Source organism: Cornus florida, unplaced genomic scaffold (genome assembly GCF_030987335.1).
Source record: "Cornus florida cultivar Cherokee Brave unplaced genomic scaffold, ASM3098733v1 CherokeeBrave_3.0.0_Hap2_Chr08, whole genome shotgun sequence".
NCBI classification, from domain to species: Eukaryota; Viridiplantae; Streptophyta; class Magnoliopsida; order Cornales; family Cornaceae; genus Cornus; species Cornus florida.
In genome coordinates, this window is record NW_026775578.1 from 79,022,234 (window position 1) to 79,048,866 (window position 26,633).

Consider the following 26,633-nt stretch of genomic DNA (forward strand, 5'->3'; position numbering starts at 1 on the left):
TCGAAATCATCACCCGGGTAATCATATAGATATGATCCCTTAGCTATTGAGAGAAAAATTTACTAATGCTGCGTTTAAGAATACCGAATCAGGACCTAAGAATTGGTATTGAAAAAAATTCAGTTTAAACTTTGTAAAATTTGCTCTAAGTTCAAATTCAAGACGCCGATTCGGTGCTCCCAAACATAACATCAATGTTATCATCTGGACCCAAAATAATGGAATGGGCACAAAGCCATAAATAGCCTTGACAAATTGCAAACCGGAAACTGGAAATACATGAAACTCTCCCTGTATGGCCAATGAGAACACTATTACAGCTTTGCAGCACATACCCCAGAAGGGGGTAAAATTACAAAGAATGAACATAAAAAATAATAATTTTGTTCTATGAATGTGATATTTGCCAACCTAAAAAAAGCTATATTCACGAATATATTAATCTACTACTCAACTCCTAGTACTCAAAGAACAGCACTGGTCATGAATGGATGGTTCAACACAGCTTCTGCAATTGGCCGTTTTCGGAAGTCAGGATTCAGCATTGCCTGCAGCAAGGGAAATAACTATCTAATATCATCAATTTTGATACTGGAAAAGCTGAAAAACAGAAAACTGAAAAAAAAAAAAAAAAAAAAAAAAAAAAAAAAAACTGAAAAAAAACTGTGGAAACAGTTTTCTATTAGAGAACTGGAAATAGTTAAGTGGCGTCAGTTGATCACAATTTCATTTTCAATTATTTTATGTTTTGGAGTGGGTTAGTGTGTTACGCAGCAGTGTTTTATATATCTTACAGTGGAGGTTTACACCACAGTCCAGTCCCGTCATTATGTACAAAAACATCCCTCCCCTTTATCCTTGCTTATTTGTACATCCAAATATCAAAAAAAAAAAAAAAAACAGTTTATTGATGTTGAAATTTCCTATCCAAATAAAAATAAAAATTGAAATTTCTGTTTTGTACAAAGAATGAGAGGATTTTTGCAAAATGAAACAGATGAACTAGATCTAAGTTGTGGGAGAGTGACGGCGGAAGAGAGTTTGTGAGACAAAGATAAAAATCAACAAAAGGAAGGCTTGAAGGGTCAAGAGATTCAAGACACAATTTCTATTTTTTTTTTTATTTTATAATAATTTTGAAGAGGGGGGCGTTTTTACAATTTTAAAACATTATAGAGGTAGAATTAAAATACAGCAAAAGTTGAGTGGGGGCAGCCCCCACTCATCCCTATGTGGCTCCGCCACTGCTTGAGGTTCTCATCATGGGATTACGTTGGTATTCTGGGGATTAGCGTGGACCTCCCAGTCCTATTTTTCTGTTGTGATCAAATGATCTCGTCCATGTCTCAATGGGTAGTTGTACCTACACATCACCCATGAGGGTGGCAGGAGGCACACAACCAAACGGCTGATAATAGCAGGATCCATCTTATTGTAATTTTCTAGTCATTGACCTGTTTGTTTGTTGTGAAGCAAATAATTGCTTCGTTATGTTTCATTAGGCCCTAATGACTATCGGTTCATTTGTGGTAAAAAGAGGCCTTAAAGCCACCATACCATGCTTCAATGCAATACTAACCTAACTAGCAAATCTGAGCTTATGTTTCTTTACACAGACGGTGCCAAGCCCGGAAAAAGGAGAGGGATTGCGCTAGGTAGCTTGAAAACCAGCATAATTTTTTTTCATGACCAATATAAACCAAGCCGGCACAACATGAGAGAGAGAGAAGGAGAAACATTTTAGAAGTCCGTTTTTCCTATCCTTCCAAGCCAAAGAGGCAAACAAGTAAATAAGTGTAACTCTAATGGAGATTTGGTTTAGGTGTGTGTTGGTCCAGCTTTTAATTAGGGTTTTTGCACTTTAAATGTCAAAAGATTGATCACATGTCCGTTACTCTGATATACTATGAATTCTGGTGTGCTCAAGCCATTTCAGTGATGTACAGGGGTAATATGGTCATTTACTACATGTAAGAGCTCAATTTAAATCGAGTGAGGAAGGTACATTACATCACAGACCAATCGCAACTATTTTACTCGTGTATCGAATATTCTAGGGTTTCTGTCACTACCAAGGTAGTTCAGTCATTTCTGCTCCGTTCATTAGGAAGGAAGAAAATTGGATGGAAGGGAGAGAGGAACGAAAGGATGAGACATCCCTAGAGAAGAGATTATGAACTTCCCTCGTTTTGTTCGGTTGGATGGAAGAGAAAAGAAGAACCTACCAAATTCCTTTATTCGTTACGAGAGAAGGGAAGAGATAATTTAAAATTATTCTTATCATTATACCCTTCATTATTTTTTTTCCCTGTAAATAGCTATCATCTTTACTGCGCATTTGAACAGTACCATTAATTTCACTCTAATTTGTTGTTTGCTTTATTTATATATACATATATAACTACTGTTTTTCGAACTAGGTGTGAACATGGAGTTTTTTTCGTTCTAAATATGTTCTTAAAAAATGCTTTATGGCATTGTATGGTTCTTTATGTAGACTGTGTATTTTTTCTTTTGAATCCTCTTTTTTACTAATAACGCAATTATATAACAAACAATCCATATATATATATATATATATGTAAGATCCAGATCTCAACCAACCAAAGGTTACAGAGGTTAGGTTTCAAGGCAAGCGTGGGATACAAAAGCATGATAAAGGAGAATGTGATATATATATAACACATGAATCAAACCTATTTGTAGATACTGTCGATCTATGTATATGAGAGAGATTGCTGGAGAGAGCGTTTTGCGTGAGATGAGATGTGTAGGGTTTAATTTGAACTAATATTTAGGAAGGATAATATTGTAATTTAGTATTTTTATAATAGCTCCACTTGTTTTCTCTCCCGTCTTCCGCCCAAATTTGGGCGGATGAAATTTTGTAAAGAAAGAGGGATAAGCCGTCCCTCCTATTATCCTCTCTCCGTGTCTCTTTCTTACCGAACGAAGGAATTTTGTTCTTTTCCTCATATTTTCCTTCCACCCCTCTTCCTTCCTACCGAACAGAGCATTCAAGTATATTCATTGCAATTGTATACTTATCTTGGATGCTACATTGTATCACAGAGCTCAAAATTTCAATTTGATAGTATATACATAGGCTACAACTCAATATTCTGTTATATAATGCCAAGTGTCCTTCATAAGGGCATTTTGGTCTTTTCAATTGTGTTATACACATGATAGATACGTGCATTGTGGTCCTAGTGAAAGAAAGTTGTTGGACAATTCACATTTCTTAGACACTAAGTTTGTATTGATTCAAATATTTATACATATATGTGAGCTGTCAATTTGTTGGTGCACTAGAAGACAAACTACAAAGTTGGCAGGGACATTGTAGTCCTTTCACTCAGGGAATGTCATAATATTCCCTCACCAATGATTGGTGGAATGTGCCACGTTTCTTTCCTCATTATGGCAGGACTACAGCTCAGTGTATTAGTATATATACACTGTTATAGCGGCAACAACCTTCAAGCCTTGTGTGAGTACATTGTGAGCCTCCTTTGAACTGCATTGGTGTGTGTCTCGAGAGTCAAGAATGAACAAAGTTTTCTGGGTTTTAGATCCATTATTTGAGCTTCCTTTCACCTCAGAATTCTATATTGAGTGCAGACAAATGTGTTGATCATCAACAATGCTACACGGAGCTGTGTTCTGGTCCAGATTCAAGGTTCAAGGTCAAATTGATTTGAGCAATTCTCAGAACACTGTGAAGGTTGAGGCAAGTGTATTTCACCATTTTACTACTGCAAAAACTGTGTTTTCACTCATATTCTTGCTGTAGTTAATTTTGATGTCTTAGACCTCTAGTTTGCTATTATTTTCTGGTTTAAGCCTTCTGTTTTGAGCTTATATAGTTATATCTTGCTATGAGCTTGTAGTATATCATCTAACCATGATTATATAGTTGATTAGAGGCTTTATAAGTTGAGATTTGCACAAAAAATTGGTCATATCAAAATCTGGTATACCAAACCCTTTAGACTTGGGGTAATCTGCAAAAACCAAGCCTGTTGTGTACTGTGTTTGTGATATCTTGCTATCTTCCCTGAGATTATTGTTTGAGCAAGCATATTTTGTTGATATAAGGCTGTGGTAACCATGTTCAAGTCTGTAGTGAAGCTGAATTCCACTTTTACCCTTCAGTCCACTGATTCTGCGGATGATTGTTGAGCACTTGGTATTGTGGATACTTTGAGCTATATTGTCACTCTTATCTTGTGTAATAGCCTAAGTATATTTGTTATACATCTTCCATTGTGTATTTGATGAGCTGTGGGAGCTTATTTGGTCCAAGCGAGGGTGCTTAGGACAAGGGGAATGCTGAGAGCACATGTTGTGAACTAGGGTGTGTGCAGAGTGAGAGACATCTGAGTGTGTATCTACTTGCATTACAACTATTGGATTTTGCATTGGTTGTGTACCCAAGAACCAAGATTTTTTATCCCTATTGAGAGGGGTTTTCCTTATTAAATTCGGTGTCCTTGTGGCTGTGAATCTGCTTCAAACAAACTGTGACAGATTAGGGTTTCATATCCTAAGTGTGTTTCATTGTTGTGAAAAAGGTTTGTAAAGTTTAAGAACCAATTCACCCCCTCCCCCTCTTGGTTCATCAATTGGTATCATAGCCAAGGTCTGCTGTAAAGGCTTAATATCTTGCAGAAAAGATCTTGAGATAGGGAAAAAGGTCAAATTACAAACAAGGCTCCAGGGTTTGATGGTTCAAACTAGGATTCATGGAAAACAAGGATGGAGGCATTCTTGATGTCACAATCTTATGAAGTTTGACAAGCTACTACAGTTGGTGTTACTATCACAAATGTTGCAAAACCTACAACAGCTGATAAAGTGGCTTTGTCAAATGATGAAAGGGCCAAACCTGCTTTATTTTGTGCACTCAAGCAACAAGAGGTCACAAAGATCAAAAATTGCAAAACAGCTAAGGAAATGTGGAACTCTCTCAAGGCTGCTCATGAAGGTAACAATGTGATCAAGGAAAACAAGATTCAACTTCTGAAAGTTCAATATGAAAGCTGTAAGATGGAAGAAGGGGAAGCTGTCTCAGAGTATTTGTTCAGGATCAATGAAATTGTCAACAATATAAAAACTTTTGGTGAAGTTATGAAGGACTCAGATGTGTATAAAAGATTCCCAAGTCCTTAACTCCTAGATTCAATGCAAAGGTTACCATTCTTGAAGACAAGGACATGTCACAGATGAAGATTGATGATCTACAAGCTTCACTTACTGCCTATGAAATGACAATTGGGGTTCCTACACAACATAGAAGAGAAGCAGCTCTCAAGGCCAAAGAAGTTGTTGAAGAAAGTCAAAAGAAATCTAATGATGACGACCTAGAAGATCATGAAGTAGCCTATTTTGCCAAGAAGTTCATAAAATTCAGGTTAAAGAAGAAAGGTCAAGCTCAAAACCAAACTTGTTATGATTGTGGAAAGCCTGGACACTTCATTGCTAACTGTTCTTCTAACAAAAGCCAAAATCAGAGAAAACCAGAAGCCTTTAACAACCGAAACATATTTGGGAAGAAGGCTTTGATCACTGATTGGGATTCAACACCTGAAGAAGACAAAGAAGAGGTACCTGAAGATGAATGTTTGTTCATGGCCTTACAAGAAGTTTCAAAAGTTCAAAATGAAGAAGAAAATGGCGAGGATAATGATATTGAAGAGGTGCTTGCTGAATGTGAAAGACTTGTGTCAAATGTGATTATCAGAAGATTCAACACTGAACTACATATGTCCAAAGATTTACTCATCAAGCATGTGAAGGTCAAGCTCTCCACTCTATGTTCCTTGACAGTGTATTGTGTTTCAAAACTCCGAAACAACGATGAATTGTGGAGTACTAGAAAATGCAGAGAAGAACTAGCCCTTGCCCTTGAAGAAAGGTCACAGAAAATGTCTGAAATTTGGAAGAATTCTACCAAACAAGTTGGAAGGAAGGACAGGCATTGGTTACAAGAGCAACATTGCAGGGAAGGTGAATCAAACTTACTCAATATTTGTTAAGTCTGTAACCGGTGAAGTGTATACTTCTTTTCCCATTGTTAAGTAAAGTAGGTCAAAGTATGAGATTCTTGATAAGACTTACTCAACTTTGAGGATTGACAGAGGTGATTTCATTACTACAACTTTGAAGAATGCTAGATATACACCTACATATGTGAAGAAATCTGATTTCCATCAGTCTCTGAGGTTCAAAGATACAGGATCTCTCATCAAGTCAAAAATGATGTGGATTCCAAAAAGGTTAAATGCTGTGATTATGTTGGTTTACACAGCCTTTAAGGCTTCTAACTCAACTGAAAAATATGTTGACAGTGGTTGTTCAAGACACATGCTAGGTGATAACACTAAGTTCATTTCTCTGAAGAAATTTGATGGAGGAAATGTGGTATTTGGAGACGATCAAAAGCCTAAAATTGTTGGGATTGGTACTATCTCAAAATGAAGAACTTCCTGAGATTATAGAAGTTTTGTATGTTAAAGGGCTTAAACACAATCTTCTTAGTGTAAGCCAATTGTGTGATTCAGGTAAGCAGAGTGTGTTTTGACAAGGCTAAATGCAAAGTGATTGACCAAAGCTCTAATAAACTACTCTTCTCACCACTAGGTCTTCAGGAAATGTGTGTACAATCACTGAGGATGTTTCATGTAATTTCTCAGCTGTTGATGAAGGTTTTCTGTGGCACAAAAGGCTTGGACATGTTCATTCCAGGAACATTTCTAAGATTCTGAAGTTCAAAGTTGTCAAGGGACTACCTGAATTGAAGTTCAAAGAGGATCACACCTGCAAATCCTGTCAACAAGGAAAGCAAAATAGGGTTCCTTTTCCTTCCAAGGAAGTGAACACCTCAAAGGCACTTGATTTGATTCACATGGATCTCTGTGGAGTGTGGTCGTACCAGAACCACAAGCATTGGTGGAAGTAAGTATTTCATGCTCCTAATTGATGATTTCAGTAGAATGACTTGGGTTTATTTTCAGAAAGAGAAGTTTGAAGCAATTACACACTTCATCAAGTTCTTTAATCTTGTTGAAAATGAGAAAGGTTGTACTGTAAAGAAGCTTAGATCAGATTTTGGTACTGAATTCACAATGAGAGAGTTTGAAAGTTTATGTGATGTTAGAGGAATCAAGAAAGAGTTATCAGCTGTGGCCACACCTCAACAAAATGGTGTTGTAGAGAGGAAGAATAGAACTGTTCAAGAAATGGGGAGAACAATGCTTCTAGGGAAGGGCTTAGCCAAGGGTTTTGGGGTTGAAGCTGTGAATACAATTGTATATATCATCAACAAGGTACTCCCCCAACCTAATTCAACCAAAACTCCATTTGAGTTGTGGTTTGCAAGGCCTGCAACTGTCCACTACTTCAATGTGTGTGGAAGTAGATGTTTCATTCTAGATCACATTGACAGCTTGGGGAAGTTTGATTAAAAGTCTGATGAAAGAATTTTTCTGTGAGTACTCAACAAAGAGTAAGGCTTACAAGTATTATAATCTCAAAACCTCCAAAATGGTTGAGTCCATCCATGTAAAGTTTGATATAAGTCCTCAATCCATTGTTTCAGAAGATGTTTGTTCACAACCAGGATCAACTGAAGCTAGTACATCACACTCAGAGTCTGTATCTCACAAAGAAATCACTCATCCCACAATTCAAAAGCATGTCCAAGTTGACAACATCATTGGCCATCCTAAAGCAGGTGTTCAGACCAAAGCTAATAAGAAGTTAACAGAGCTTGAACAAGAAGAAGAGGAAGAATACAGTCATTTTGCAATGTTGTCTTCCATTGAGCCAAAGAGTTTCTCAGAAGCAAAGCAAGACATAAATTGGATTGCAGCTATGAAGGAAGAACTTGATCAAATTCACAAGAATGATACTTGGACTCTTGTTCCCAGACCAGAAAACAAGAATGCTATTGGCTCCAAGTGGATTTACAGGAATAAGATGAATGAAAAGGGCACTGTCATCAGAAATAAGGCAAGACTTGTACGCAAAGGCTATGCACGACAAGATGGAATTCACTATGATGAAACATTTGCTCCAGTGGCAAGGATGAAATCCTGCTGAAAAAGAGACATTCGGTTTTAATAAGACCAGATTTTAGGGGATGTGATAGGGGTGTAAATATAGATAGTCAATGACTAAGATTGGGAAATTCTGTTAGTGTACAACCTGTAGTTACAGCCTGTAGTCACAGCCTGTAGTTTCCTGTTACAGCCTGTAGTTTCCTTTTTTTAGCTCCTTGTATTTCCTATTTAACTAAAGCATTGTCAACCATTATTTGTACGGCAATATACAGATTCTTTTCAATCTTGAAATCGCCTATTTGGTATCAGAGCATCTTACCGATTCTTCTGGAAAAAAACCCCCTAGCCGTCTCTTTTTTTTCTCTCTTCCAAACAACCCTAATCACCATGTTTGATGACGTACCTGAGTCCAAGACCAAGACCTCTGAGTCCCAAGCCCAAAACTCTCAGACACACTCGATCCAGATTACCACAATTCGGCTAAACGGTGAAAACTTCCTTCGCTGGTCCCAGTCCGTGCGGATGTACATCCGAGGCAGAGGCAAAATCGGCTTACCTGACGGGAGAAAAGAAGGAACCAAAACCTGAAGATCCATCCTACTCGACCTGGGACGCAGAGAATTCGATGGTGATGACCTGGTTGGTGAATTCTATGGAGGAGGACATCAGTTATAATTATATGTGTTACCACACAGCAAAAGAACTCTAGGACAATGTCAACCAGATGTATTCAGACCTGGGAAATCAGTCTCAAGTCTATGAACTAACGTTGAAACTCGGAGAAATCCGTCAAGGAGATAATAGTGTTACAAAATATTTCAACTCTCTAAAACGCTTGTGGCAGGACCTTGATTTGTTCAGCTATTATGAGTGGAAATCACCTGAACATTGCAACCATTACAAAAAGAAGGTGGAAGACAACCGCATCTTCAAGTTTCTCATTGGATTCAATGTCGAGTTTGATGAAGTGAGAGGCAGAATAATTGGACGACAGCCCCTGCCTTTAATCGGTGAAGTCTTCTCCGAGGTTCGAAGAGAGGAAAGTCGCAGGCTGGTCATGCTTGGAAAAAAGTTTTCAAATGGTGTTATTGAGACCTCTGCCCTGGTCGCATCTGAAGCGAATATTGGCAGGAAACATGATGAAAAGCCCCGTCTTTGATGTGACCACTGCAACAAGCCTCGCCATACCCGTGAAACCTGCTGGAAAATTCATGGTAAACCAGCGAATTGGAAGAGTAAGCAGGAAAGCAGATTCAACCAGGAAGGCAGATTCAACCGAGCCCCATCAGCTCATGAAGCCGAGGCACTTCCCTTCAGCAAAGAACAGATGGATCATCTTCTAAAATTGCTGAAATTCAATTCCTCATCTGGTACTCCTAATGCTTCTCTTGCTCAAACAAGTAACAACCCGAAGGCCTTATCTTGTCGTTCAAATTCCAGTGTTACCCCATGGATCATTGATTCGGGGGCTTCTGACCATATGACAAGTTTTTCTCATTTATTTCAAACTTATTCACCCTGTTCTGGCTCTGAAAAAATCAGAATAGCCGATGGTTCTTATTCTCCTATTGCAGGCAAAGGTTTGGTAAAACTTTAAAAAATTATTGATCTTAAGTCTGTCCTTCATGTCCCTAAGCTTGCTTGTAACCTCTTATCAGTTAGTAAATTGTCCAAAGACTCTAATTGTCGTGTTATCTTTTTTGAATCCTATTGTGAATTTCAGGACCAAAGCTTAGGAAAGACGATTGGCAGTGCTAAGATGATAAATGGTCTCTACTATTTTGAAGATGATATTTCAAGTAATAAAAAGGCTCAAGGTCTGAGTAGTTTTCGTTCTATCCCTGTTAGAGAACAAATAATGCTATGGCATTTTAGACTAGGGCATCCTAGTTTCCCTTTATCTTAAAAAATTATTTCCTACTTTGTTTAAAGGATTGGATTGTTCATCTTTTTATTGTGAGAATTGTTTTTTATCAAAGAGTCATCGTACTACGTATTCTCCCAAACCTTACCAAACATCAAAACCATTTTCTTTAATCCATAGTGATGTTTGGGGCATTCTAGGATCACAACTCTTTCTGGAAAAAAATGGTTTGTGACTTTTATTGATGATCATACACGTTTGTGTTGGGTGTATTTAATGAATGAAAAATCTAAGGTTGAAAAATTATTCAAGGATTTTTATATGATGATTGAAAATCAATTTCAAACAAAAATTGGCATTCTTCATACTGATAACGGCATCGAATACTTTAATGAAGTTTTAGGAAGTTTTTTAACAGAAAAAGGAATTTTTCACCAATCCACTTGTGTTGACACGCCCCAACAAAACGGAATTGCTGAAAGAAAGAATAAACATTTAGTTGAAGTTTCTCGTGCCATCATGTTTTCAATGAATGTTCCTAAGTATTTGTGGAGTGAAGCCGTTTTAACAGCAACATATTTGATTAACAGGATGCCTACTCGTGTTCTTAACTATTTTATACCCCTTGAAAGCCTTAAAAAATCTTTTCCTGAAACTCGGATTTATTCCAACCTGCCTTTGAAAGTATTTGGATGCACTATCTTTGTCCATTTACCTAGTAGACTTCGGTCTAAATTGGATCCTCGGGCTGAAAAATGTGTATTTGTTGGGTATGCCCCGAATAAAAAGGGGTACAAATGCTTCAATCCGAAAACAAAAAAAAAAAAATGTTTATCAATATGGATGTCTTTTTTCTAGAAAATCATCCTTATTTTTAGAAAACTTTTCTTCAGGGGGAGAAAGAGAGTGAAGAAAATTTTTGGGAGATTTCTACTAATATTCCCTTACCTAAAACTATTGTCTCACACTCTATTACTCCGAACAATGATCTTTTTAAATAGGGAAATGATGTTCTAGAATTAGGAAACCCAGGGCCTCCTAGTCCTAATCTGCCGAGCCTTACTGTATGTCCAATAGGGGGAGAAATCCTACCAATGGTTCCAAAAAAACGAATCCTGAGCTTCTGGTTTATAACAGGAAAAAGACTCATCAAAATAGTAAAGAGCCTACTATTTTACCTAAGCAAGGCCAATCAAAGGTCCTGAGCAATGACTCCCTAACCACTCAAGGTACTCTAAATCCTAACTTGTCTGCAGTTGTCCCTACTATTTCTGATCGTACAGAGTCACCTACCCAAGTTCCTGTAGACCTTGATATCCCTATAGCTGTTAGAAAAGGAATCCGAACCTGTACCTAGCATTCCATTGCCAAATACTTGTCTTATGATAAACTTTCCCATAAACATAGGGCCTTTACTTCAAATATTTCTCACTTGTTTGTTCCAAGAAACATTCAGGAAGCACTAGATGATCCGAATTGAAAATCAGCAGTGTTAGAGGAGATGAATGCTCTTAAAAGGAGTGGAACGTGGGAGATAGTTGACTTGCCCAAAGGAAAGAAAACTATTGGGTGTAAATGGGTTTTCACTATTAAGCGTAAAGCTGATGATAGTGTGGAAAGGTATAAGGCAAGACTTGTGGCGAAAGGTTTTACGATAACGTACAGCATTGATTACCAAGAGACGTTTGCTCCTGTAGCAAAAATAAATTCTATCCGAGTCTTATTATCGTTGGCAGTCAATTCTAACTGGCCATTACATCAGTTGGACATAAAAAATGTCTTTTTAAATGGAGACTTGAAAGAAGAAGTGTTTATGAGCTTGCCACCTGGGTTCGAAGGAAAACACGGTCAGAGCAAAGTCTATAAACTCAAAAAATCCCTGTACGGTTTGAAACAGTCTCCAAGAGCATGGTTTGAACGCTTTGGAAAGGCTGTGAAGAGTCATGGCTATCATTAGAGTCTGGCAGACCATACCATGTTCTACAAACACGGTGAGGAAGGGAAAATTGCCGTTTTAATTGTGTATGTGGATGATATAATTTTGACAGGTGATGACATTGAAGAGTTGACCAGATTAAAGAACAAACTTGCTAAAGATTTTGAATTCAAAGATCTGGGAGCATTAAATACTTCCTTGGAATGGAATTTGAAAGGTCAAGAGAAGGAATTTTCGTGAATCAACGAAAATATGTACTTGATTTGCTTAATGAGACAGGACTACTCGGGTGTAAAGCTGATGACACTCCAATTGAAGTCAACCTGAAGTTAGAAGCTGCCAAACCCGAGAATATGGTTGATCGTGAAAAATATCAGAAATTGGTGGGAAGATTAATTTACTTATCTCACACACGCCCAGATATAGCATTTGCAGTCAGTATGGTGAGTTAGTTCATGCACTCTCCTGAACAGGAACACTTTGAAGCAGTGTACAGGATTCTGAGGTACTTAAAGGGCTCACCAAGTAAAGGACTTATGTTCAAGAAACAAGGTCATTTGCAAGTGGAGGTGTACATAGATGCCGATTGGGCAGGCAGTATAGCTGATAGAAGATCTACCTCAGAATATTGCACCTTCGTTGGAGGAAACTTAGTCGCGTGGCAAAGCAAGAACAAAATGTAGTAGCGAGGAGTAGTGCAGAAGCCGAGTTCAGAGCACTCGCCCATGGGATTTGCGAAGCTATGTGGTTAAAAAGACTCCTTGAAGATTTGAAGGTTATTGTTTCTCCTCCAATGAGAGTCTACTGTGACAACAAGCTGCCATTTCAATTGCTCATAATCTAGTCCTCCACGACAGAACCAAACATGTGGAAGTTGACAAACACTTTATCAAGGAAAAGCTTGACTGTGGTATGATTTGCATTCCTTATGTCTCTACTACTGAACAAGCTGCAAACATCCTTACCAAAGGACTACACAAGAGACAGTTTGAAGTTTTAAGAAGCAAGCTAGCTATGGAAGACATCTACAAGCCAACTTGAGGGGGAGTGTTGAAAAAGAGATATTCGGTTTTAATAAGACCAGATTTAGGGGATATGATAAGCGTGTAAATATAGAGAGTCAATGACTAAGATTAGGAAATTCTATTAGTGTACAACCTGTAGTTACAGCCTGTAGTCACAGCCTGTAGTTTCCTTTTTTTAGCTCCTTGTATTTGCTATTTAACTAAAGCATTGTAAACCATTATTTGTACGGTAATATACAGATTCTTTTCAATCTTGAAATCGCCTATTAATCTATTAGAATGTTATTATCCTTTACCTGTCACAAGCATGTCAAGGTTTACCAAATGGATGTCAAGTCAGCTTTTCTCAATAGTTATCTCTCTAAAGAAGTTTACATAGAATAACCTGAGGGTTTTGAAGATTCACAGTCACCTTCTTATGTTTACAAACTAAGTAAGGCTTTGTATGGTCTCAAACAAGCCCCTAGAGCATGGTATGAGAAGCTTCACAACTTTCTTATTCGCCAGGGATCATAGAGGCAAGGTGGACAACACTCTCTATGTAAGGTCCTCTGAAAACCACTTCCTGATATTTCAAATCTATGTTGATGATATCATGTTTTATGGTTCAAAATTCATATTTGACCTCTGAATTTGCAAACCTCATGAAAATAAGGTTTGAAATGTCAATGCTTGGTCCCTTGAGATACTTTTTAGGCCTGCAAATTTATCAATCTTCCACTAGTATCTTTGTTTCTTATTGGGAGAAAATATAGGGATTTGATCTAGATTGGGAGTATCTTTAGGGATAGGATTTGATCTGATCTTAATTTGATTTTATATAATATTATTTTCATCATGTGCCTATTAGAGACATAGGATCAGTGACTTGATTTACTTTCCACTTGTATAATATAAAGTCTGTAATATAAATTAGGAGTATGGCTAATGAGAATTGGTGGCTTATAAGAGCCTTTTACATTTTACTTGGTATCAAAACCAAGAACACCCACTGCTTGATCTCTACTTCATCTCCTCTTGGTTCATCCTCTCCTCTTTTTGTGCTCTTTAAATTTTTCAGTCACCAGCCACTAAACCACACCCAAGCAAACCAAAACCCTTCGGGGGTATTTCTTCTTCCCTCCATCACTTCATGTGGTAGAGGGGTCTCTCTCTAAGCCAATGACCGGCTTGGTCGTTATGTGTTGTTGATGAATCGTCCAGCCTCTTTTCATTCTCTATCGACTTCCGCAAGGTCAGTACATGTTGTTGACGAATTGCCTGGCCGAGTTTCACTCTTGCAGACAGAGCTGCTCACTTGGAAGACTTCTCTAGCCCTTGTGACTTGCAGATAACAGTATTTTCAATCTGCAATTCAGTAAGAATCTACCATTTGATTTTATATCATCACAATCTGAGAAATGGAATTTGTTCAAACTAAGGATAGGTGCTTCCAGCTCTACCCACACCTCAGATGTAGCAGCACTACAACTTCTTCTAATGCTGCTATTGTCGAGTCCTTTGGTGCCCATGAGTCACCCACTCCTCCGCCTAGATGCATTGATATGCATCAGTTGCATACACAAATAGGGTGTATTATCCGAGATCATTTATCACAGGCATCTCTCCCTTCAGCTACATCTGCTGCAACTCACTTATGTATCATCCCTTTAACTACATCAACTACAGCTCACTCAGGTACCCCGTCTGCATTCCATGCCCTCTCAATCTGGTATTGTTCCCCCAACTTGGGCCATAGATTCTGGTGCTTCTGATCACATAATTGGTGAGTCTCGATATTCTTCGGATATAGAATCATCCTCCAGGCAGGTACGCCATACTAATGATTCTTTTACACCGATCATTAGTAAGAGTATTGTCCTTTTATCTCCAGATTTATCTTTAAAGTCTGTTCTTTATACGCCTAACCTTTCCTTTAACTTATTATCTGTTAGCCGCTTAACTCGTTCCTTGGCCTGCTCAGTGACCTTCTTTCCTGATCACTGTGTTTTTCAAGACGTACCTACGAAGAGGATTTTTGGCATGGGGTATAAGAGGGACGGGTTGTACATCTTTGGGACATCTCCTATTCTTGCACATGCTTCCGTATTACCGGATTATGGAAGGCATTCTTTTACGAACCAAACTCTTGATTTATGGCATGCTCGTCTAGGACATGCTAATTTTCAGCATTTGTTATCTTTGTTTCCTGCATTACGAACAACTTGTAGAACCCATCAATTTCGGTGCGTTGTGTGTAAGCTTTCTAAACACACACGCACCTCTTATATTTCGCGCATGCGTCGTAGTCCTTGTTTATTTGATCTTATTCATTCTGATGTAAGGGGACCTTCCCCCGTTCCTTCCTACTCTAGTCATAAATATTATGCGACATTTATTGACAATTACTCTCGTTGTACTTGGGTTTATTTACTTAAGTCACATTCTAAAGTATTGTCTACATTTATTTCTTTCTTACAAATGATTAAAACCCAGTTTAATACTATTGTTAAAACCATCCGGTCATATAATGGGAGGGAATATATCTCTAATGATTTTCAGTCTTATCTTAATCAATTGGGGATTCTTCATCAGACTTGCCCTTATACAACGGAACAGATTGGAGTGGCGGAATGTAAAAACTATCATCTCATGAGTGTTGTTCGGTGTCTTTTACGTGGTATACAGGTTCCTCAATCTTATTAGAATATGGCAGTTCTCACTACAGCTTTTTTGATTAATCGAAACCCGAGTCGAACTTTAAGGGGTAAGGTTCCATTACATATTTTGCGACCAAACAACACCCTTTTCCCTATAACTCCTCGTGTTTTTGGATGTACATGTTTTGTTCAGGACCGACATCCTACACGTAAAAAGCTTGTTGATAAAGCTATTTGTTGCGTTTTTTTGGGTTATTCGACTATGTCGAAAGGGTACCGCTGTTATGAACCTAGTACTCGTCGAATATATCATTCTCTTGATGTCACTTTTTTCGAAGATGTTCCCTTCTTTGGCACATCTTTTTTGCAGGTTTCGTCTTCTTCTACTCAATCAGTGACTTTCTCACCTCTGGCTCGGCCTGCAACAGTTCTATCCTCAACATCTCCTCTCGTGGCTCAGCTCGAGTTTCACGTATACACTCGTCGCCCACGAGATCCCCCTCATACTACCCTGCCACTGTCTAGGTATGGCAACGGGGCGGGTTTGGAGCGGGTTTCCCGAAATCCCGCCCCGCCCCTTTTAATTTTTGTCAAGTCCATGCCCCGCCCCGTTGGGAAATACTGTGCCCCCATGCCCGCCCCGCTAACAAATTTTTTTCTCCCACTTTTTGGAACTTAAGCTCCTGCTATTTAAATGTAGAAAGTCTGGGAATGGCACAACATAAATGAAATTATGTATCCTAACAAAAATAAAAAAATAACATGCACATAACATAATTCAGATAACATAATAAATAAAAATAAAAGTTTAATACAACCAAATCACAAGAAGTTTTAAGCTCCAACTTCTACCATAACCAAAACAAAAGCAAATTTAGTACCAAGTTTACATCCCAAATTAGGATTGTAAGAGATGGATAACTGGGTAAGCCGCTAAAATAAGTTTTATATATATATATATATATATATATAGTTATATGCTTAGCGGGGCGGGGCGGGGCCCTTAGGATATGTATACTGAACCCTTACCCGCCCCATGACCCGCGACGGGTACAAAATTTATATCCATGCCCGCCCCAACGGTATAAAAAGTGTTCCCATATCCGTTATTAACAGGGCGGGACGGGGTACAGGTAATCCTAACCCTGCTAATCCCACTTCTACTTCAGATCCTACCTTGCCTACTTCTGTTGTAGATCCTGCATCGCCTACTTCTAATTCTGATTTGCCTATTACTCTCCGCAAAGGTAAAAGGACTTGTGTGACTAATCATCCTATTGCCCAGTTTGTTTCTTATCAGGGACTTTCACACAATTGTCAGGCCTACCTTGCTGCCACCTCGGCTATTTCCATCCCTCAAACTGGTATCTGAGGCTTTGCAAGACCAACATTGGACAGCAGCCATGGCTGCTGAGATGGATGCCTTGTAGAAAAATAAGACATGGGAGATTGTTACTTTACTACAAGGAGAGAGGAATGTGGGCTGTAAATGGGTATTTATAGTCAAATATAAACTAGATGGTATTGTTGATCGCTATAAAGCTAAGCTGGTCGCGAAGGGCTTTACACAAACTCCGAGGAAGGACTTTAATGCCACTTTTGCTCCGGTCACTAAGCTGACTACTGTCCACCTTCTTATTTCCTTAGTGGCTTGCTACTCTTGGCCTCTTCACCAGTTAGATGTGAAGAATGCCTTTCTTCATGGGGATTTAACAGAAGAAATTTATATAGATCCTCCTCCTGGTTTTCGACTTTAGGGGGAGTATTCTGGGAAAGTGTGTCGCCTTCTAAAATCCTTATATGGACTGAAGGAGTCACCTCGGGCATGGTTTCACCGATTCAGTGATGTAGTTATTTCTATGGGTTTCACTCGATGTCATTTAGATCACACATGCTTCTTCCATCTTAGTCTAGAAAATTGTTGTGGCATTATCTTAGTATATGTTGATGACATAATCGTCACTGGAAATGATGCATCTTTCATTGACAGGGAAAAATTAGACCTTAGGCAAGCTTTTGAGGTTAAAGACTTAGGTCCTCTTCGATTTTTTCTTAATATTGAGGTTGTACGCTCTAGGCATGGCATTTCGCTCTCTCAACGGAAGTATGCATTAGACCTCCTACAGGACACTGGTATGCTTGGGTGTCATCCTGCTTCCTCTCCTATGGATTCGACGCATCGGCTTCATGCTGAGTATGGAGACCTTCCTCCAAATTCGTCTGCTTATCAGCACTTGGTTAGCACTTAATTTAACTAACAAACACTAGACTTAATCTCACATTTGCGGTTCGTGTTGTGAGTCAGTTCATACATACTCCTCGGACCTCACACTTAGATGTAGTATACCAAATTCTTCGGTACCTCAAGTCCTGCCCAGGAATTGGTCTATTCTATAAATCCACACCACAGCCTCTTATCCCATGCTACACCGATGCTGATTATGTTGGATCTCCAACTGGTCGTTGCTCTACTTCAAGTTTCTGTACTTTTCACTGGGGTAATTTAATTTCTTGGAAAAGTAAGAAACAAAGTGTTGTGTCTCATTCTTCTGCAGAGGCAGAGTACCGTGCCATGGCTCAGGGCACTTGTGAGATCCTCTGGCTTCGTTCCCTATTGACTTCCCTGTATTTAGTTCATTAACTCTCTTTTGTGATAACCGGTCTGCTATTATGCTCGCATCTAACTCAGTTCTTCATGAGAGGACAAAGCATATTGAGGTTGATATTCACTTTCTTGGGGAGAAAGTGCGATGTGGAGTTATCCATACTTCCTTCATTTCTTCTACTAATCAACTTGCCGATATGTTCACAAAGTCAGTAGGACAATTGGTTCTTCACTCTAGTATTGGCAAGCTGGGCTTAGTTGATATCTTCGCTCCAGCTTGAAGGGGAGTATTGGGAGAAAATATAGGGATTTGATCTTGATTGGGAGTATCTTTAGGGATTGGATTTGATCTGATCTTAATTTGATTTTATATAATATTATTTTCATCATGTGCCTATTAGAGGCATAGGATTAGTGCTTTGATTTACTTTCCACTTATAAAATATTCAGTCTGTAATATAAATTAGGAGTATGGCTAATGAGAATTGGTGGCTTATAAGAGCCTTTTACATTCAACTTTTCTCAAGAGAAGTATGCTACTGAGCTGCTTAAAAAGTTCAATATGGCAGAAAGTAAGGTGGTGTCAACCCCACTATGTCCAAACACCAAACTTCAAGCTGATTGTATAACAGAAGCTATGCCCTCTACACTTTACAGATCCATCATTGGTAGTTTACTCTATCTCACAGCTTCCGGGTCTAATATTATGTATGTTGTTGGTTTAGTGGCAAGATTTCAGAGCAATCCAAGGAACTCTCACCTTCAAGCAGCTAAGAGGATCCCTTATATATGTCAAAGGGACTCTATCATATGGTTACACTATCTTCATTCCCCATCTCTATCTATCACTGCATATTCTAATACAGATTGAGGTGGTTCTTTGCCTGATAGGAAGAGCACTACAGGTTGATGTTATCTCCTTGGTACAAATTTGGTGTCTTGGCTTAGTAAGAAACAACCTACACTGTCATTATCCACCTCTGAAGCTGAGTACATTGCAGCTTCACAAGTTGGTTCTCAATTGTTGTGGATGAATACAACACTCTCAGACCTTGGTCTTCACTTTCCAGGACCTCCAAAGCTTTATTGTGACAATCAAAGTGCCATTGCCATCAGTAAGAACCCTGCATTGCACTACAGAAGCAAGCACATTGATATCAAGTATCATTTTCTCAGAGACAAGGTTCAACAAAGGCTCATTGATATCACTTACCTTCCTACAGAACAATAACTTGCTGATATCATGACCAAACCATTGTTGACATAGAGGTTTTCAACCCTCAAGGACCTTCTCAAGGTTGTCTCTAACCCTTTCTGATGCTTTACATTGTTAGTCCCTTCACCTTTTGACTTTCAATGTCAAAAAAGGGGAGAAATGGACCAGAAACAAGGATATTTATATCCTTAGTTATGTCTTCTACTATTGCTTTACTGGTACATTGCTTATACTATTGACAGTTCTTATGATATAGAAGCTATGTTTGGTTTTTAACATTCAAAGGCAAAAGGGGGAGATTGTTGGTCCCAGGTTTTAATTAAGGTTTGAACTTTAAATGTCAAAAGATTGATCACAGGTCCATTACTGTGATATACTATGAATTCTGGTGTGCTCAGACCATTTCAGTGATGTACAGGGGCAATATGGTCATTTATTACATGTGAGAGCTCAATTTAAATTGAGTGAGAAAGGTACATTGCATCACAGACCAATCACAACTATTTTACTGGTGTACTGAATATTTTAGGTTTTATGTCACTGCCAGGGGTAGTTTCTGTCATTTCAAGTATTTTTATTGCAATTGTATACTTATCTTGGATGCTACATTGTATGATAGAGCTCAAAATTTCAATTTGATAGTGTATACATACGCTACAACTCAATATTCTATTATATATTGACAAGTGTTCTTTAGAGGGGCATTTTGGTCTTTTCAACTATGTAATGCACGATACGTGCATTGTGGTCCTAGTGAGAGAAATTTGTGGGACAATTCACATTTCTTAGGCACTAAGTTTGTATTGATTCAGATATGTATACATTTATGTGAGCTGTCAATTTGTTGGTCCACTAAAAGACAAAAACTACAAAGTTGGCAAGGGCATTGCATTGTTGATATAAGGCTGTGGGAACCATGTTCAAGTCTGTAGTGAAGCTGAAATCCACTTTTACCCTTCAGTCCACTGATTCTGCAGAAGATTGTTGAGCACTTGGTGTTGTGGATACTTTGACCTATATTGTCACTCTTAGCTTGTGTAATAACTTAAGTATATTTGTTATACATCTTCCATTGTGTATTTGATAAGCTGTGAGACCTTATTTGGTCCAAGCAGGGGTGCTTAGGACAGGGGCAGTGCTGAGAGCACATGTTGTGAGCTAAGTCACATAAAGCGGGAGCGAATTCGAGAGCGGGAGCGTGAGAGCAGCAGAATTAAGTCATAAGCAGTGAGAATTTGAGCGAGAGCACGCACGGAGCATGAGAGCGGGAGCACGCTCGGAGAGTGAGAGCGACACCTATTGAGAAGAATTGTGTGACTTAGGTCGTGAGCTAGGGTGTGTGCAGAGTGAGAGACAACTGAGTGTGTATCTACTTGCATTACAACCAGTGGATTTTGCATTGGGTGTGTACCCAAGAACCAAGGTTTCTTATCCCTATTGAGTGGGGTTTTTCTTGTAAAAACTTGGTGTCCTTGTGGTTGTGAATCCGCTTCAAACAAATTGTGACAGATTAGGGTTTCATATCCTAAGCGTGTTTCATTGTTGTGAAAAAGGTTTGTAAAGTTTAAGAACCAATTCACCCCCTCCCCTCTTGGTTCATCATTGTCTAGAACAACCTCCAACAAGTTTCACTAGTGCGCTCGCATACATTAAATATTCTAAAATGGTCTGCTTTTTTATTTTATACTTTGGAGTGGGAGGGGGTTGTGCAACAATGGGAGAGAGGAGGTTTACACCACATTCCAGTCCCGTGAATTATAATCACGAATAAAAGAACATGTTCTTTGGATCATAAAGGAGGAAAGAATAATCAACTATATTCTATTTATCGCCGTTCCAAACTGTGGGTGTCAGAAAGCAAACCTACTTTATCATTCTGGCCTATCAAAAGGTCAAATATTCAGGGGAAGCGCACACCGATCCCCTCACGGGGAGGTAGGCTTGTTATTTTCCCCGTGAGGGGATCGGCATGCGCTTCCCCTGAATCTTTGACCTTTTGATAGGCTGGAATGGTAAAGTAGGATCTGCTTTCTGACACCCACAGTTTGCTACCAAAATAGTTCTTGCAAGTCTTGAGTCTTCTTCCTCCTAAATTATTACTATCATCAACTATTTGTCACATCATGTGTATGATTATCATGTATGCATAGCATAAGTGTAAATCATCTGTCAGATATATACATATATATATATATATGTATATATGAATTTCACTCAAGAATATCTTATGGTAGATTGTGGAATCATAGAAGTGAGAATGATAGTAATGATCATAGTTTGTAGGTTATAACTGAACCTGCAGTAGTTCCCAACCAGCACCATCACCAAGATCCAGAAACTTGACAGCTTCTAACAAACGGTCATCAGCTAAACAGTAACTGCTAGGAAAAAAGGGAAATAGACTAAGAAACAAGAAAGATACAACAATCTATACATATACAAGATAATATGATCAGTTCAACAATAGTCACTAATATAACTCAAAACAATAAAGCCTTATCCAGTTATTTATGGGTAAATGTCCTCATCTTATATGTGAGAAACAAAATGATTTCAGGATACCATCTAGACATCTAGATAGGCAAATGTGAATTAATTAGACGATACAAACTTCACAACCTCCAAATATAAGCAGTAGTTTGAATAGTTATGAAGATGTGGCATTAGCTCCACAGAAGTCTATCATCAGAATGTTCACAATAACTCAACATAGTCAACTTTCAGCATAGTTATATAGGTAAAATACAGCAGATAATACCCAGGAAAAAAAATACATCAGATATCGATTCAACCTCTCCATCCCTTCTAATTGTATATCAAACATATTTAAAATGGGATAGCAGCAACGTACTAGAAATTTAGAATAAACTAGGATGATAGGATCTGTGCATCTGACCCCAAATAGTGTCGGGGTAAAGCCTAGATGCTGACAATGTACCTTGTAATTTTTGGTTGCATTTTTTGCATAGGAGAGCAAGGTAAGACCCTATAGGGCAGGCTTTGGCACAACGGTAAGGTTGATCCATTGTGACTTGAAGGTCACGGTTCAAAGCAGGAAACTGCCATTCGAGGATAAGGTTGCATACATCCTACTCTCCCCAAAGCTAGGTAAGACCCAAGAGTGTGGCTTCAACCTCTACAATAAACTGATTTGGAATAAAGTTTGCAAGGTAATATACGTTCTTCAAACATATACTAAAATAATTTAATAATGTGGTGAAGGGTTGAAATAATTCATAGAACAATATATGTCCATGAGTTTACCGTCTAAACAAGAAAGTCACTAAAAATGGCCCTTAGACAGCAATGTAAGGAGCCACGTTCTTCAAACATATACTAAAATAATTTAATAATGTGGTGAAGGGTTGAAATAATTCATAGAACAATATATGTCCATGAGTTTACCGTCTAAACAAGAAAGTCACTAAAAATGGCCCTTAGTCAAGACAGCAATGTAAGGAGCCATATATAATATAATGAACTCATCAATATTAGGCCAAAATGCAAGAACCTTTTATAATCATATTTACTTTTTAAAGGGGATAAGTGCAAAAAACACCCCTCTAATTTCAAAAACGTGCAAATAACACTCCTGGTGTTCAAACGTCACCCCTGTAGTTTTAAAATAGTGCAAATAAGGACTTTTTGTAAGAGGGGTAAGTAAAAATACGAAAATACCCCCCCCCCAATATTCTTTATTCAATAATAATAAAAAATAACACAAAATTGAAATTACTTTAAAGGACAATACTCAAAGATAATTCCTAAAACGCCGACGTTTTATGCTTAAAGTTTGACTCTTCTGCTACGCCGTAATTGGATCTGAGCTCGCCGGTTGACACTAGTTTGCGCTGTGAGAATAAAAAATCTTGGCCTATGTTTGCCTCCATCGACACTATGTGGAGTGATTGATGGCTGTGGTTGCTAGAAATGTTCAACTCGTTCAATTTTCCTTTTCTTCGTGGCTTATCGCCGTCACTGAAGTCTGATGAAGATGTCAAAGCATTAAGCATGCGTGCCTCGCGCCAAGTCTGATTCAGCGGTGACTTAGAATCGTCTTCTTAATTTCAAAGTTGTACCTAATATTCCAGCGATGGACACTCCGTTGCAGGTCACGCTTTTGCGTCGCAGTGACAGCGGCGCGGCATGCAAGATCTGCCTTTGACGGCTTTCCCTTCTACCTCTTCACAATTTGACCCATCTTTTTTCTTTCCTCACTTTCTCTCTTTACACTTTCTCTCACTAAACTGACTGTCTGTCTCTCCAGTGATGGTGTTGGATTCTTCAGCCGGTGATAGTGTTTTTCGGGCATAATTCGATGCGGAGAGAGAAAATATTAAAAAATGAAATTTTTTTTTTGGAAAGTACTAAAAAATGGAAATTATTTAGGAAGAAAAGAGACTTTAGGGAGGAGAGAGAAAATATTTTTATTATATATAAAGAAATAATTAAATAAGAGTAATATATATTATATATAGAATGCTTAAAAATAATGAATTATTTAGTTAAAGAGGAGAGAATAAAGAAAATTAAAAATTATTTTCGTATTTGTCTAATTTCGTTCGAAGTTGTCTAATTTCGCCGGATCATCACCACCACCGGCGACTCGATTCTCTGCTTCGACGATGGATGTGCTGATATATTACAGCCAAATTAAAAAATTAAAGAGGAGAGAGAAAATATTTTTATTATATATACAGAAATAATTAAATAAGAGTAATATATATTATATATAGAATGCTTAAAAACAATGAATTAATGTATTTAGTTAAAGAGGAGAGAATAAAGAAAATTAAAAATTATTTCGATATTTGTAAATAAACCTTTTTATTTTTTAAAGTGTGCAAAAAACCCTCCTGTGTTTTCAAAGGGGTATTTTGGATAGTGCAAAAGGGTAGTTTTGGTATTAAAGGCCAATCTTTAGTCACATGCACGGCACATGCCAATTTTCTTGGTCAGAAGCCCTTATTTGCACTATTTTGAAACTACAGGGGTGGCATTTGAACATCAGGGGTGTTATTTGCATATTTTTGAAACTGGAGGAGTGTTTTTTGCACTTACCCCCTTTATAAAGTTTTTTTTTTTTTTTGATAAGTAAGAGCATCTCCAACCCACCTGCCATATTGTCTGCCAATTCAAAATATAGCAGGTGGGTTAAAATTTGGGCCTCCAATGGGCTGATATTTCACCTGCCAAAAATTGCCTTTGCCATTTTTGGTGCCAAATTTAGCAAAACTTATAGCAATAGCTATTTCTATATCTCTCAATCATATCTGTCTCTCTCTCAATCTAACAAATCCTATCTGATTTCTGCACCATGGTGATTCCTTTTTTTTTTAAATTATTTTTTTCAATATCATCTTGTTGAAAATGGGTCTCTGGTTTTGAAAAAGATCATAAAAAAATTCAGAGTAAAAAGGATTTAGTTTGAAAAACAAGAATTAAAGACATTGATCAGTTGATTTAGAAAAAAAAAATTAAAACAAAAAGCATACGTACAAGTTAGCACTTGGAGAGAGAGAGAGGGGGGGACAAGCTTGAGAGTTGAGAGACAGCGGCTGAAGCTTGCGAACGGCGAACCCGAACTGGAACAGCGGGCGATGGAAACTGAAAGATATGGGTTTTGAACTTCTGATTCTTGTTGATTTTGTAGTTTGCAGTTGCAGAGAGAGAGAGAAAGAGGGGGCAATTTCAGAGTTGAGAATGAGAATAGAAATGGAGGGGGCAATTTCAGAGTTGAGAACGAGAATAGAGATGGAGGCGATTACGGAGGTTGAAATGATTTGCCCTAAAACTATATATGGCAATTTGGGAGGCTAAAATGATTTGTTACTAAATATATAAATATTTTTAATAATAATATAATCAAATATATATAATATACATATATATATATATATAATATAAAAATTTCCGAAAAAGAAAAAATTTATATAATAATATAATCAAATATATAAATTTATACATATATATATATATTTGGGTCCTTTTTTTACCATATTTTAGATTTTGAATTCTTTTTAAGTGAGTTTAATTTTCGTTTCCTTCTAATGTCTACAACTTGATTTGGAATGTGCCTAATATTAACATTACTGATGCAAATATGAATGGTAGAAATGGTAGTTGAAAAAGAATAATGGTTGTGTCAAAAAATAGCATTTTGCATAAAATGCATCATTGGAGCAGAATTGCTAAAATGTAGCATTTTGACACTGTAGCACTGTCAAAATATAAATTTGGCATCCGAATTTAGCATTTTACCATTGGAGATGCTCTAAAGCATTTGTATTAAATAGCTCTAAGGGAAAGCAACCCTTAACAAAGAAAAAATACAGGTGCCATGTGCGACATTACAACGATAAGTTGTCAACAAAGTCTAACAAAATATCCACTGAGGAACAATTAATCCCAAGGACCCAAGAATAAAGAGAAAGAAGGATAAACGATTTAACAGCCCAAGCCGGCGACTCTTTGCCTTCAAAACATCTTCTACTGTGCTCAAGCCACAACCCTAACCAAATACAAAGAGGTGCTACCCTCCAAGCTTTCCTAATACGATTACCAACGGATCTCCCTCGCTAGGCCTCTAGCATACCTTTTGTTGTCCTTGAAACAACCCAATGAACCCCAAAGACCTTCATAACCATGCTCCAAGCATCCGCCGCCACTTGACAGTGTAATAGTAGATGATTAACCGATTCACCTGCCATTTTACACATACAACACCAGTTAACAGTAATCTGCCGTCTTCTCCTAAGATTGTCAAAAGTCAGAATGCTTCCAAGACTCACTGTCCATGTGAAAAAGGCCACCTTCAATGGTGCTGAAGTCCTCCAAACAGCCTTCTAAGGAAAACCGTTACTTATATCATTCGTAAGACTTTAGTAAAACGACCTCAACTCAAACACCCCTATAGAACCTTCAGTCCACACCATCTCATCCCTTCCTACCCTCACCCCATCTTGGCTGTAAATTAAACCCAATAACTCTGTAACTTCCCCCAACTCCCAATCATTAAATCTTCTACGAAATCTCAAGTCTCAGCATTCTCTCTCATTCATAAAATGGAAATAATCAGCAACCATTGCATTTTTATTCTCAACAATCATAAACAGATACGGAAATCTACAAGCCAACACCACATCCCCACACCATAAATCCTTCCAAAACCTCACATTCCTTCCATCCCTAACTCTAAACCTTATCCGCTTTGAAAACTCATCCCAACCCCTCCTAATTCTTTTCCACACTCCCAAACCTTCTGATACAGACCCACTTCTAG

The 26,633-nt window shown here is 38.0% G+C and overlaps 1 protein-coding gene across 2 annotated transcripts in view; it reads right to left on the reverse strand.

The window, feature by feature from the left end:
- Positions 1–276: 276 nt before the first annotated feature.
- The window catches only part of LOC132268174 (uncharacterized), a 45,305-nt gene continuing 18,948 nt past the window's right edge, over positions 277–26,633 (reverse strand). The window contains exons 11-12 of one of the 2 annotated variants that reach the window (XM_059768953.1): positions 21,648–21,729; positions 277–548 (exon numbers count right to left, since the gene is read on the reverse strand). In XM_059768953.1, the coding sequence (XP_059624936.1) occupies positions 465–548; positions 21,648–21,729 (166 nt within the window). In that variant the 3' untranslated portion in view covers positions 277–464. Of the gene's footprint in view, positions 567–21,647; positions 21,730–26,633 lie in introns of both variants that reach the window. The other variant, XM_059768952.1, reaches the window with a different exon arrangement.